The following is a 14090-nucleotide window of genomic DNA, read 5'->3' on the forward strand; positions in this document are numbered from 1 at the left end:
TGGCCTATCCTGTGGCCTTTCTTTTGGCCCAACACTATGTTTCTGCTACGATTAGCTGTTTCTCACCTATGGATTGGAGCAATTCGATAGATAAATTGCTGCAACAAGCCCCTAGAACTAGTAAGGCAATATCAATAGCATATGGATACTTTCAGACGGTTCTAGACTTCTCTACGGGACAGGGAGGTATCCGGTCCTGGACGGAATGCCTCCCGGGGCTCGAGACGACTGACTTGCTTACGGCCCATGCCAAAGCTTGTAAACTGTTTCCCTCTTCTAGGTACAAAGAAATGTCTCTTAATATTTTGCACAGGACTTATTTGTCGCCTCATAGAAGAGGTCTCATAGGACTAGCTGACACGCATGCTTGTTGGAAGTGTGGTTCTCTCCAGGCAGACCTATATCACTGCTTGTGGACATGCCCTCTGATTAGACAGTTCTGGATAAGGATAAGGAATTACTTAATGACTAACCTAGTGAATTATTTGAGATTGTGCCCAAAGTGGGCGCTTTTCGGTATAGTCTCACCGGACCTACGTCTCTCACAGGGAAGTAGAAAGCTACTGCTGGCAGTTAGTATAGCAGCCAGAAAGGCTATTCTGCAAGTATTGATTGCTAGAGATCCACCTACACTTTCGTTGTTTAAAGCCAAATTATTTTATCTTTCGGATGGAATGGATAGGAATTTTGCTAGAAAAAGATACTAAGATACAGAGATTCTTTGACGTATGGGAAAGCTATATAACGACCTTGTCGACGGCAGTCAAGACGCAGCTCCATAACTCTTTATCTAATACAGAATGGTTTTTGACTAGAACGATTGCGGGGGATCCGCCGATTGTGCTACAGAACTGAATGCTATTCTTAGCTCGGTAGACGATTGGGGGAGGTTGGCATTTGGTCATGGGCAATTTTATTTATTTATTTTCTATCCTCACCTGCACGCGTCTGGTTCAGCTGACTGGACCAGCTCTTAATCTAATGGTTACTGAAGCCCCGAGAGGCATGTTCCATATAAGTGTAATATTATTATTTGTACTGTTTGGAATGTCTCTTGATTGGGGACTCAGTTGTATTGTTATTTACTCCCCTTTCGCTTTTTTCTATTTGACATAGGTTTGACCTACTGTGAAAATTTGTGTATGTAATTCATATATTGCTTCAATGAAAATATGTAAAAAAAAAAAAAACAAATAAAAAAAACCTATACTTAAAAAGGTTCAAGTTCAAGATGGAGTCGCTCAGAGCGGTCATCGCCAGCCTGGAAGGGTGGGATTATATGGTGTCCCTGGACATAAAGGATGCATACCTTCATGTTCCCATATATCTGCCTCATCAGGCGTTCCTGAGGTTTGCTGTACAGGATTGTCATTACCAATTTCAGACGTTGCCGTTTGGGCTTTCCACAGCCCCGAGGATTTTCATCAAGGTAATGGCGGAAATGATGGTGCTCCTGCGCAAGCAGGGTGTCACAATTATCCCGTACTTGGACGATCTCCTGATAAAAGCGAGATCGAGAGAACAGTTACTGAACAGCGTATCACTCTCCCTGAGGGTGTTGCAACAGCACGGCTGGATTCTCAATTTCCCGAAGTCACAGTTGGTACCAACGACTCGGTTGCCTTTCTTAGGCATGATTCTGGATACGGACCAGAAAAGGGTTTATCTTCCGACGGAAAAGGCCCAAGAACTCATGTCTTTGGTCAAGGACCTATTGAAGCCAAAGAGGGTATCGGTGCATCACTGCACTCGAGTTCTGGGAAAGATGGTGGCGACTTACGAGGCCATCCCATTCGGCAGGTTTCATGCGAGAACTTTTCAATGGGACCTTCTGGAGAAGTGGTCCGGGTCTCATCTACAAATTCATCAGATGATCACCCTGTCCCCCAGGGCCAGGGTATCTCTCCTGTGGTGGCTGCAGAGTGCTCGCCTTCTGGAGGGTCGCAGGTTCGGCATTCAGGACTGGGTTCTGGTAACCACGGACACGAGCCTCCGAGGTTGGGGAGCAGTCACAAAGGGAAGAAACTAGAGATGAGCGGGTTCGGTTTTACTCGGTTTTACTCGGTTCTCAAAACGGCATCTAATTGGCTCACGGATGTCACCTGTTTTGGATAGCCAATAAGATTCGGTTTTGAGAACCGAGTAAAACCGAGTAAAACCGAATCCGCTCATCTCTAGAAGAAACTTCCAGGGTCTGTGGTCAAGCTAGGAGGCTGGTCTTCACATCAACATACTGGAGTTGAGGGCCATATACAATGCCCTTCGACAAGCGGAAGATTTGCTTTGCGAACTACCAGTTCTGATCCAGTCAGACAACATCACCGCAGTGGCGCATGTAAACCGCCAAGGCGGAACAAAGAGCAGAGTGGCAATGGCAGAAGCCACCAGGATTCTTTGCTGGGCGGAAAATCATGTAAGCGCCATGACAGCAGTCTTCATTCCGGGAGTGGACAACTGGGAAGCAGACTTCCTCAGCAGACACTATCTACATCCAGGAGAGTGGGCCCTTCATCAGGAAGTCTTCGCGGAGATTGCAAGTCGGTGGGGACTGCCTCAGATAGACATGATGGCGTCACGCCTCAACAAGAAACTACCGAAGTATTGCGCCAGGTCGAGGGACCCTCAGGCAGTGGCGGTGGACGCTCTGGTGACACCATGGGTGTTTCAGTCGGTCTATGTATTTCCTCCTCTTCCGCTCATCTCAAAGATATTGAGAATCATAAGACGAAAAGGAGTACAGACTATTCTCATCGTTCCAGATTGGCCACGAAGGGCCTGGTATCCGGATCTGCAGGAGGTGCTCACAGAAGATCCGTGGCCTCTTCCTCTAAGCGAGGACCTGTTACAACAGGGGCCCTGTCTGTTCCAAGACTTACCGCGGCTGCGTTTGACGGCATGGCGGCTGAACGCCGGATCCTAGCGGAAAAGGGTATTCCGGGTGAGGTCATTCCTACTCTGATAAAGGCTAGGAAAGACGTGACAGCGAAACATTATCACCGTATATGGTGGAAGTATATATCGTGGTGTGAGTCCAGGAATGCTCCTCCGGAAGAATTCCATTTGGGCCGTTTCCTTCATGCCTACAGACGGGAGTGAATTTGGGTCTAAAATTAGGTTCCATTAAGGTTCAGATTTCGGCCCTATCCATTTTCTTTCAGAAGGAATTGGCTTCTCTCCCAGAAGTCCAGACTTTTGTGAAGGGAGTGCTGCATATCCAGCCTCCTTTTGTGCTCCCAGTGGCACCCTGGGACCTTAACGTGGTGTTGCGGTTCCTTAAGTCTCACTGGTTTGATCCACTTAAAACGGTGGACTTAAAATATCTCACTTGGAAAGTGGTCATGTTGTTGGCCTTGGCATCGGCAAGGCGAGTGTCTGAGTTGGCGGCTTTATCTCACAAGAGCCCCTATCTGATATTCCATGTGGATAGAGCAGAATTGCGGACTCGTCCTCAATTTTTGCCCAAGGTGGTTTCTGCTTTTCATATGAACCAACCTATTGTGGTGCCTGTGGCTACACGGGACTTGGAGGATTCCGAGTCCCTTGATGTGGTCAGGGCATTGAAAATGTATGTAGCCAGAACGGCTCGGGTTAGGAAAACAGAGGCACTGTTTGTCCTGTATGCAGCCAACAAGGTTGGCGCCCCTGCTTCTAAGCAGACTATTGGTCGCTGGATCTGTAACACGATTCAGCAGGCTCATTCTACGGCTGGATTGCCGTTACCAAATTCTGTGAAGGCCCATTCCACTAAGAAGGTGGGCTCTTCTTGAGCGGCTGCCCGAGGTGTCTCGGCATTACAGCTTTGCCGAGCAGCGACTTGGTCGGGTTCAAACACCTTTGCAAAGTTCTACAAGTTTGATACCCTGGCTGATGAGGACCTCATGTTTGCTCAATCAGTGCTGCAGAGTCATCCGCACTCTCCCGCCCGTTTTGGAGCTTTGGTATAATCCCCATGGTCCTTACGGAGTCCCCAGCATCCTCTAGGACGTAAGAGAAAATAAGATTTTAAACCTACCGGTAAATCTTTTTTCTCCTAGTCCGTAGAGGATGCTGGGCGCCCGTCCCATGTGCAGACTAAATTCTGCAAGACTTGTATATAGATTCTGCTTACATTAGGGTTATGTTACAGTCTTGATCAGTCTCGGGCTGATGCTGTTTTGTTTCATACTGTTGACTGGTTCGTATATCCATGTTATACGGTGTGGATGGTGTGGGCTGGTACGAATCTTGCCCTTGGATTAACAAAAATCCTTTCCTCGTAGTGTCAGTCTCCTCTGGGCACAGTTTCTCTAACTGAGGTCTGGAGGAGGGGAATAGAGGGAGGAGCCAGTGCACACCCATATCTAAAGTTCTGATTAGTGCCCATGTCTCCTGCGGAACCCGTCTATTCCCCATGGTCCTTACGGAGTCCCCAGCATCCTCTACGGACTAGGAGAAAAAGATTTACCGGTAGGTTTAAAATCTTATTAATTTTTTTATAAACAAAGAAAAATAATTTTTTTCTGTATTTTTTTACAAAGTTAAACTTCCTCAATCTCATCCTAAGGGGGGGTATTCAAATAGGGCCATTTTTGCATATTTTTTTTTGTGGGCGAATGAGCATTCGTCCTATTCAATAGCAGGGCCGTTTTGTCGCCTAGGCGAAAAATTCAGCAGTACTGTAGCAAAAAACATGTTGATCGGCGAATCCATGTGTTTTCACACTAGTCATGCCGTTTTTGCCAATTTTGAAGTATTTTTCACCAATGCCTTAAACAGCCTACAATTGCGTACACAAGGGTGTGAATTCGATAGGAGATAATTGAATTCACCACCTATATCTGCAATGAACTATTTAATGAGCTAGATCTGAAATATAAAATGTTAAATATCCTTCCATGATTAACCATGTTTATTGTACATACCAGCTTTTATTTTTCCTAAGTTAACCATTGAAGACTGAAATATCCAAAACCTGTAGGTGTCTAGTATTGCTTAATGACTGCAATGGACTGCAGGATGTGATTCATCCTGAGATTATAGCTGGTAGCTTTATCCAAATTCCAGTCTGATTCAACTTCCTGCTGAACTTGACTAGCTTTACCTTCCACAGATTAACTGCTTGCAGAATGGCTCTCTATATCCTGTTTTGTTCTATTGTAAATTGCCTGAAGAGAATGGTGGCAGTGTTTTTCTCTCTAACTAGGCTGTCACTAGCAAGCTCTGACTTGCACACTATGCCTGAACTATTTCCTTGATCACTAGGACAGTATTTGTCAGTCATGAAGTAATTTTTTCTGTATTTGTATTTCCATACTTCTATGTTGTCACTTATGGTATGGCTAAAATAGGTACACCTTTTGTATAGCACAGTTCAAACAGTGTGTGAAATTGTTTTTTGGGGGGAATTTTATTGGTGCTTAGTGATGTAACCATAAAGGGGAACGTTGCATGTACATCTGCCATTTGTGTTCCGTTGTAGATTGGAAACTTTATCCAGTGCTGTCACCTAGTGATGATTCATGTGTACTGCCTGTATCACTGCATTAGTTATGTTTTGTGAAAGTTGGAAGTTTTTTAGGTTTCAAATGTAAAATATATAAATCCTTGTTTAATCACTTGAAAATTATTATATATATCAAATGATACAATAAAAGCCTTTATAAAGGAATCATTTGGTTACTCATTTATTGAGTTCACAATATAAGGTTTTGATACTATTTGGAGCTCTCCTTTCTGGTTGAAGACATTACTCCAAACCCAGCCCTAGATAATGTTTAGAGGGCAGAGCCATTAGAAATAAGTAGCTAGCTGACAGGTTATGCATGGGACTTGTAGTTTCAAAGCACCTGGAGATACAAGTTGTCTGTGTGGGATCTGGTATATCTGATAACTATGTCCAGGTTTTAATGAGGAATTTTCTTAAATTGCATTGTGTGGTGTGGGAGGGGGGAGAGTTTTAAAACATAACTGATTTAAATGACTTGCCAAATTATATAACATGGATGGTTTATAAATGAATTACAGTATTACAATGTTTCCAATCTTGCTGCTCTAATATGTACCTCTTGTGTGGGGGAATTTTATATATACACCTCCTGGAGTCTGGTGGGCCACATCAAATCTTTCTTGAAGCCCCGTAGAGATGGGTGCTGAGCGATCTAGCACAGAACGTTTAGCACACAGCGCGATGTGTGCTGGGGAGGGGGGGGGGGGGAGGGGCTGCTCAATTCACCCAGCGGTGAAATGAGTGACCTGCCAGATTGTACCTACAGGCCAATCTAGCATCGGCGATAACGCGCATATCTATCGCTGTAGGGGATACACACTGAGAGATCCGTGCTTAACTTCTAAGCAATCTAGTCAGATTTCTTACAATTTAAGCACAGATCTCTGTGTACCCCTCTTAACAGTGTAAATCAAAATTAGTGCGTTTTTTTTGTTTGGTTTTTCCTTCAACATTTTATGATTCAAGTAATCTAGTCCATCACTACTTATCACTTGACAATAGTGTATTTTTCGTGACTTAAGCATGCCAGTGAAGCCATTCTGTAAATCTCTGCCAAATTCGGTAACATTTCACCAGCCCCCAGCACAATGTAAATGTAAAAAAATTTAAGAAAAATTGAACATCTAAAATGTTAGGTTTGTTATAAAGTCGGTAAGCTAAAATCCATGTGTGTTCAATATTTGTGGGGTATTTTTGTTTTTCTATATATAGTAGCAGTCGAATATTCGTCCTTAAAAAAAAAAAAAACCTTAATTTTTTTAAAATAGTCCGTTAAATATAACGATCTGCCATGTTTGCCTCGCCATTCTGAAAATCTGGCTTTTGCGTCACGCGTTTTTGGGAACTGGGAGTCTGGAGGGCTCCTTACGGTGGGTCAGCTTATTGATATCCGATCTCATAAACCTGTGTCCTTCTCTAGTACCCTTTCAGATCTCCAATGTCGGATCCCACTAATAAAAATAAAACACAGGCTCTTAATTTGGAGTGGTGGGGCATTATCAAGTAGAATTTTCCATTACAAAACTGTGGTGAACTTGGTTTGTCCCATAATTGATGACTCTGTGATATTGTATTAGGTAGAACTGAGAAAGTGGGGGGAGGGGGGTTTGCTACATATAAAACTAAGCCCGTTAGGCATTTTGATATTACATCCATCGTTTGTAAAAAGAAACTTACTTGTTAAATTTTAACAAAAATTGATAAATGTTTGACAGTGAATTTGCCCTATACCAGAAGTTTTTAATGTTTCCGTGTTCTGAAAACGATGGCAGTGCACAACCTCTCCATACCTACAGTTATCTCCATAAGGTGCTGAAGTATGCCTGTTTAAAACATTTAGCATTTTATATTGTACACTTTCTATAATGAAAATTGTTAATATAATAACGTCTATAGCTTGTGTAATATATACATCCTAGTGCTTAATTGGAGACTTGAATAATTAATGATATTGATAGAGCTAATTATGTTATGATCTGATTAAAATTGGTATTTAAGTGTCTCCTACTTTGCAGGATATTAAATCAGAAAGTGTAACATGCAGTATTTGGTTATATCGGCCTCATATGTGTCCATTATTTTTTTTTTCTCATCACAGAAACGACCCTTACAAAATACAGAGTTCATTGACCCTTTAGCCAACAAGAAACCACGCATTTCCCACTTCACACACCGATCACAGCCTACTTTCAATGGGAAGCTAAATTCTTCCAATGGAAAGGATTCACCAGCACCCCCAACACTGCCTCCTACTTTGGATCCAGTAAGCTCAAGTTCCCACCTACCTCCGCCCCATGACCCTCTTTCAGACTCCAGTACGGACACACAACATAAAGACTGTGATAACCAGGACGCCTCAGAGAGGCTTAGCCACCCACAACAGACAGACTTTCCCGCTGCTGCCAAACAGAACTCTAATCCCACACATGGGAAACCCAAAAAAAAATCCAGAAAGCACAAAGAGCGGGATCGTACCAAGGAGAAGGACACAGAAGACAAGCAAAACTGCAGTTCGGGAAAAAGCTCTGAATTAATTAGCGGCACTCTTCAGGATGTCTTAGGTAAGTACCAGTGCTTTCTTAATCATACAGGGTCCATTGCAATGCTATTATAATATGTGCTTAAGCATGGTACGTTTATGGAATAACTCTGTCTTGATTTGAAAACCGTTAAAAAGAGAGAAAAAAATATATATATTTGAAACGTCGACGACCTGTCTACATATGTGTGCGTGTGTATGTATGTATATGTGTATATATATATATATATATGTATGTATGTATGTATGTATGTATGTATATATATATATATATATATATATATATATATGTGTGTGTGTATATGTGTATATATACGCACAGTATAAGGGTTCAAGCTTCCAATGGCGTCTGGAACTGCAGTGCACTAATTATTAAGTGTACGTATAAGATAAAAATAACAAACATTTTATTTTAGCACAATATCTAAGAAACAAAGCAAAATGGACTACTATAAATATAAATGAAACTAAAAGAGGGGTCAGACCTCAACTAGAATAGCAGGTATGAAAAATATATATTCAAATTAAAAATTAGTAGAGGCTTAACTCAGTTAGCAGGAGGTCACAGAGGAAGAGCCTAACGCGTTTCGTCCATTAGACTACCCCTTGAAGTTCCGGACACCATTGGTTGCTTGAACCCTTATACTGTACTACCATACGTTTCTTCTCAGTAGTCCACCACTACTGTATACTTAAGGGACAGCTGACGCCCATGATAGTTGGGAGTGTCATATTAATTCAACTGATTTATTTGGAGTGGTAATCCCACAAGTGGCGCTGCATCTCTCTTGTGATAGAGAAAAGTCTTGTGATAAACAAAAATTGACCCTCCCTCAGTACAAAGGGTGTCAGCAGGCCCTTAAATTAGCCAGCAGCGGAATAATTAACATAAAAAAAGATATGGGCATCAGTGACCAATGGTGTCAAGTGTACCATATCTCTTTTTTCGAAAAAAAAAAAAAAAAAAATGTGTGTGTGTGTATGTATATATATATATATATATATATATATATATATATATATATATATATATATATATTTATTATGCAAAAAGTGGTAGGACCCAGCACCTTCAGTGATATACGTTAGCCCGTAGTGGGTATTACAATCAATCTCAATATGCGTACCGGAAACCAGTGGATTTTCAATTAGTACATAATGCCTCTCTGTATCCTGGTGATCCGGTCTTCCGGAATTTCCAGTGATCAAGTACGCCAACCACGGTATAGAAAACAAATGAACAATGATAGTGTAGTATTTTAACTACGTAGAGAAGTAGTGATGATTATATTTGGTGCCGTGAACGTGCTTTAAACCATGTAACAAATAGTGCAAGTGCACCCCTCTTGTGAAAATCCAGTAAAGGATTAAAGGTATTCTTCTCCAAGTGAAAAAGTTTATTATATATAATAATACCTTCAATAATGATATGGCTTGCATATATGAATTCTCTGAGAGGTCTTCTCCAGCATTTGCGGTAAGTACTGTCACAGAGGGTCCCTTCAGCCAATCAGGAAGCGCCACTTCGTGGCACTCTCCTGATTAGCTGTATGCGCGTCGGAGCTGTCAGACGCGCATCGCACAGCCACCTCCATTATCTTCAATGGTGGGAACTTTGCGGTCAGCGGTGAGGTCACCTGACCGCGGGTAACCCCACCGCTGACCGCAAAGTTCCCACCATTGAAACTAATGGAGGGAGCTGTGCGATGCGCTGTCTGCCAGCTCAGACGCGCAAAGCCAATCAGGAGAGTGCCACGAAGTGGCACTTCCTAATTGGCTGAAGGGACCTTTCTGTGACAGGAGTCACGGGGGGTCTCTGCATTCGAGGAAAGGGGTCCCATGTGTAAACATGGGACCCCTTTCAGTCCGTCTGGTTCGGGTAAATGCGTTTTTTTGTTTTGCCAAGTACATGGATTACAATAAAAGAACCGGACACTGGATCAGGTGAGTATAATTTTATTTTCAGGTACCCCGGACGTCGACATTGGAGACGAGGCCAGAGTCGGCGTGTCAACATAGGTAAGTATGTGTGTCGGCATGTATGTAATAAAGTTATACTTTCACGGTGTCTGTGTCCTGTTTTTATTTGGGTATTTTTTTTGCAGTAGAACTACAGGTACCAGCGGGCCCGTTTCCCCCTCGCATGCTGGTACTTGTGGTTCTCCTAGTACCGGCTTGCGGGGACTTGTAGTTCTTCTGCAAAAAACAATATTCTTACATTTTCAACAAGGCTATCAGCCCCCCATCCAGCTTCACCCCTGGCCCTTGGGTGGCTGGGGGGGGGGATCCCTTGATTGAAGGGGTCCCCACTCCTCCAGGGTACCCCGGCCAGGGGTGACTAGTTGGGTATTTAATGCCACGGCCGCAGGGCGCTGTATAAAAGTGACCCCCGGCTGTGGCATTATCTGTCCAGCTAGTGGAGCCGGGTGCTGGTACAAAAAATACGGGGGACTCCTACTCTTTTTGTCCCCCGTATTTTTTGCACCAGGCGCAGAGCCCGGTGCTGGTTGTTAAAATACGGGGGATCCCCTGTCATTTTTCCCCCCGTATTTTTGCAACCAGGACCGGCTCAAAGAGCCCGAGGCTGGTTATGCTTAGGAGGGGGGACCCCACGCAATTTTTTTTCGGGATTTTTCCCGTGTTTTAAACATTTTTAAAAATCTAATCAAAATCCATCAAATCGGCCGTTTTTCGACAGCGGGACTGTCAAATTTGTTTTTTATTGAATATGTCGAATTCCGGCACCCACCTGCCGAAATTCGACGGTCGAATTGTGTCGAATTTAAAAACGGGTGAAAAAGTGCCGCAATTCGCCCGTAATTGCATATACCCCTATGAGTAGTATTCTCTCCCACTGGGAGTCTCATATTTAAGGTACTCACCGCAAATGCTGGAGAAGACCTGTCAGAGAATTCATATATGCAAGCCATATCATTATTGAAGGTATTATTATATATAATTATCTTTTTCACTTGGAGAAGAATACCTTTAATCCTTTACTGGATTTTCACAAGAGGGGTGCACTTGCACTATTTGTTGCATGGTTTAAAGCACGTTCACGGCACCAAATATAATAATCGCTACTTCTCTACGTAGTTAAAATACTACACTATCATTGTTCATTTGTTTTCTATACCGTGGTTGGCGTACTGGATCACTGGAAATTCCGGAAGACCGGATCACCAGGATACAGAGAGGTATTATGTACTAATTGAAAATCCACTGGTTTCCGGTATGCATATTGAGATTGATTGTAATATCCACTACGGGATAACGTACATAACTGAAGGCGCTGGGTCCTACCACTTTTTCCACATTCTCCGTTTGGACTTTGAAATAAGGTCCTTCCATAGAGGACTTTCTCACAGCAGCCATCCTTATTTAGGAAGTGATTTATGTATGCATTTATTTGTCTTATCTACTGTACACATTCACAAAATTGTTAGACTTGGTAAATAGGTAGCAGCGCTAATCACACCTTTATATTTATTTTTCTCTAACGTCCTAGTGGATGCTGGGGACTCCGTAAGGACCATGGGAATAGATGGGCTCCGCAGGAGACAGGGCACTTTAAGAAAGAATTTGGATGCTGAAGTGCTCTGGCTCCTCCCTCTATGTCCCTCCTCCAGACCTCAGTTTGAATCTGTGCCCGGACGAGCTGGGTGCTGTTTAGTGAGCTCTCCTGAGCTTGCTATAAAAGTATTTTGTTAGGTTTTTTTTTATTTTCTGGGAGATCTGCTGGCAACAGACTCCCTGCATCGTGGGACTGAGGGGAGAGAAGCAGCCCTACTCTCTGAAGATAGGTCCTGCTTCTTAGGCTACTGGACACCATTAGCTCCAGAGGGATCGTACACAGGATCTCACCCTTTGTCCTCCGATCCCGGAGCCGCGCCGCCGTCCCCCTCGCAGAGCCGGAAGACAGAAGCCGGGTGAAAGAAGCAAGAAGACTTCAAAATCGGCGGCAGAAGACTCCAGTCTTCAAACTGAGGTAGCGCACAGCACTGCAGCTGTGCGCCATTGCTCCCACACTACACCCACATACTCCGGTCACTGTAGGGTGCAGGGCGCAGGGGGGGGGCACCCTGGGCAGCAATTAGGACCTCTTGGCAAAAGTTGGGCATATATACAGTTGGGCACTGTATGTATGCATGAGCCCCCGCCATTATATTGTACAGAAACGCGGGACAGAAGCCCGCCGCTGAGGGGGCGGGGCTTCTTCCTCAGCACTCACCAGCGCCATTTTCTCTCCACAGCTCCGCTGAGAAGAAGCTCCCCAGGCTCTCCCCTGCAGATTCACGGTAGAAGAGGGTAAAAAGAGAGGGGGGGGGGGCACATAAATTAGGCGCAAAAACATTATATACAGCAGCTACTGGGTTAACACTAAGTTACTGTGTGATTCCTGGGACATGTAGCGCTGGGGTGTGTGCTGGCATACTCTCTCTCTGTCTCTCCAAAGGGCCTTGTGGGGGAACTGTCTTCTAAAAGAGCATCCCCTGTGTGTGTGGTGTGTCGGTACGCTTGTGTTGACATGTTTGACGAGGAAGGCTATGTGGAAGCAGAGCGGGAGCAAATGAATGTGGTGTCTCTGCCGACGGCGCCGACACCTGATTGGATGGATATGTGGAAGGTTTTAAATGATAATGTTAATTCCTTGCATAAAAGGTTGGATAAAGCTGAAACCTTAGGATAGTCGGGGTCTCAGCCCATGCCTGATCCTATATCGCAGAGGCCGTCAGGGTCTCAGAAGCGCCCACTATCCCAAATTGTTGACACAGACACCGACACGGATTCTGACTCCAGTGTCAATTACGATGATGCAAAGTTACAGCCTAAATTGGCTAAAGCCATCCGTTATATGATTATAGCAATGAAAGAGGTGTTGCACATCACAGAGGAAACCCCAGTCCCTGACAAGAGGGTTCATATGTATGGGGAAAAAAGGCAGGTGGTGACCTTTCCCCCTTCACATGAGCTAAATGAGTTATGTGAAAAGGCTTGGGAATCTCCAGATAGGAAACTGCAGATTTCCAAACGGATGCTTATGGCGTATCCTTTCCCGCCAACGGACAGGTTACGCAGGGAATCCTGCCCTAGGGTGGACAAAGCTCTAACATGCTTATCCAAGAGGTTAGCCCTGCCGTTACAGGATACGGCCACCCTGAAAGATGCTGCGGATAGAAAGCAAGAGGGTACCCTGAAGTCCATTTATACATATTCAGGTACCTTACTAAGGCCGGCAATTGCGTCGGCCTGGGTGTGTAGTGCTGTAGCAGCATGGACGGATACCTTATCTGAGGAACTTGATACCTTGGACAAGGATACTATATTAATGACCCTGGGGCATATAAAAGACGCTGTCCTATATATGAGAGATGCTCAAAGAGACATTAGCCTACTGGGCTCTAGAATAAATGCAATGTCGATTTCTGCCAGAAGGGTCCTGTGGACTCGGCAATGGACAGGCGATGCCGACTCAAAAAGGCACATGGAGGTTTTACCTTACAAGGGTGAGGAATTGTTTGGGGAGGGTCTCTCGGACCTGGTCTCCACAGCTACTGCTGGAAAGTAAAATTTTTTGCCATATGTTCCCTCACAACCTAAGAGAGCACCGTATTATCAAATGCAGTCCTTTTGATCACAGAAAAACAAAGTCCGAGGTGCGTCCTTTCTTGGCAGAGGAAAAAAGCTGCACAACACAGCTAGTTCCCAGGAACAGAAGTCCTCCCCGGCTTCCACTAAATCAACCGCATGACGCTGGGGCTCCACAGGCGGAGCTAGGCCCGGTGGGGGCGCGTCTCCGAAATTTCAGCCACAAGTGGGTTCACTCCCAGGTGGATCCCTGGGCGATAGAGATTGTGTCTCAGGGATACAAGCTAGAATTCGAAGAGATGCCCCCTCACCGATACCTCAAATCGGCCCTGCCAGCTTCCCCCTTAAAGAAGGAAATAGTGTTAGCTGCAATTCACAAATTGTATCTTCAGCAGGTGGTGGTCAAGGTTCCCCTCCTTCAACAAGGAAAGGGTTATTATTCGACCATGTTTGTGATACCGAAATCGGACGGTTCGG

General features: G+C 44.3%; 1 protein-coding gene across 3 annotated transcripts in view; it reads left to right on the top strand.

Annotated features, from left to right (window-relative positions):
* Positions 1–14090, top strand: part of ELL (elongation factor for RNA polymerase II) — a 388638-nt gene that overhangs the window by 312684 nt on the left and 61864 nt on the right. For all 3 annotated transcript variants that reach the window (XM_063914738.1, XM_063914737.1, XM_063914739.1), the window contains one exon: positions 7584–8046. In XM_063914738.1, the coding sequence (XP_063770808.1) occupies positions 7584–8046 (463 nt within the window). The remainder of the gene's footprint in view (positions 1–7583; positions 8047–14090) is intronic.

This window comes from Pseudophryne corroboree, chromosome 1, assembly GCF_028390025.1.
Source record: "Pseudophryne corroboree isolate aPseCor3 chromosome 1, aPseCor3.hap2, whole genome shotgun sequence".
NCBI classification, from domain to species: domain Eukaryota; kingdom Metazoa; phylum Chordata; class Amphibia; order Anura; family Myobatrachidae; genus Pseudophryne; species Pseudophryne corroboree.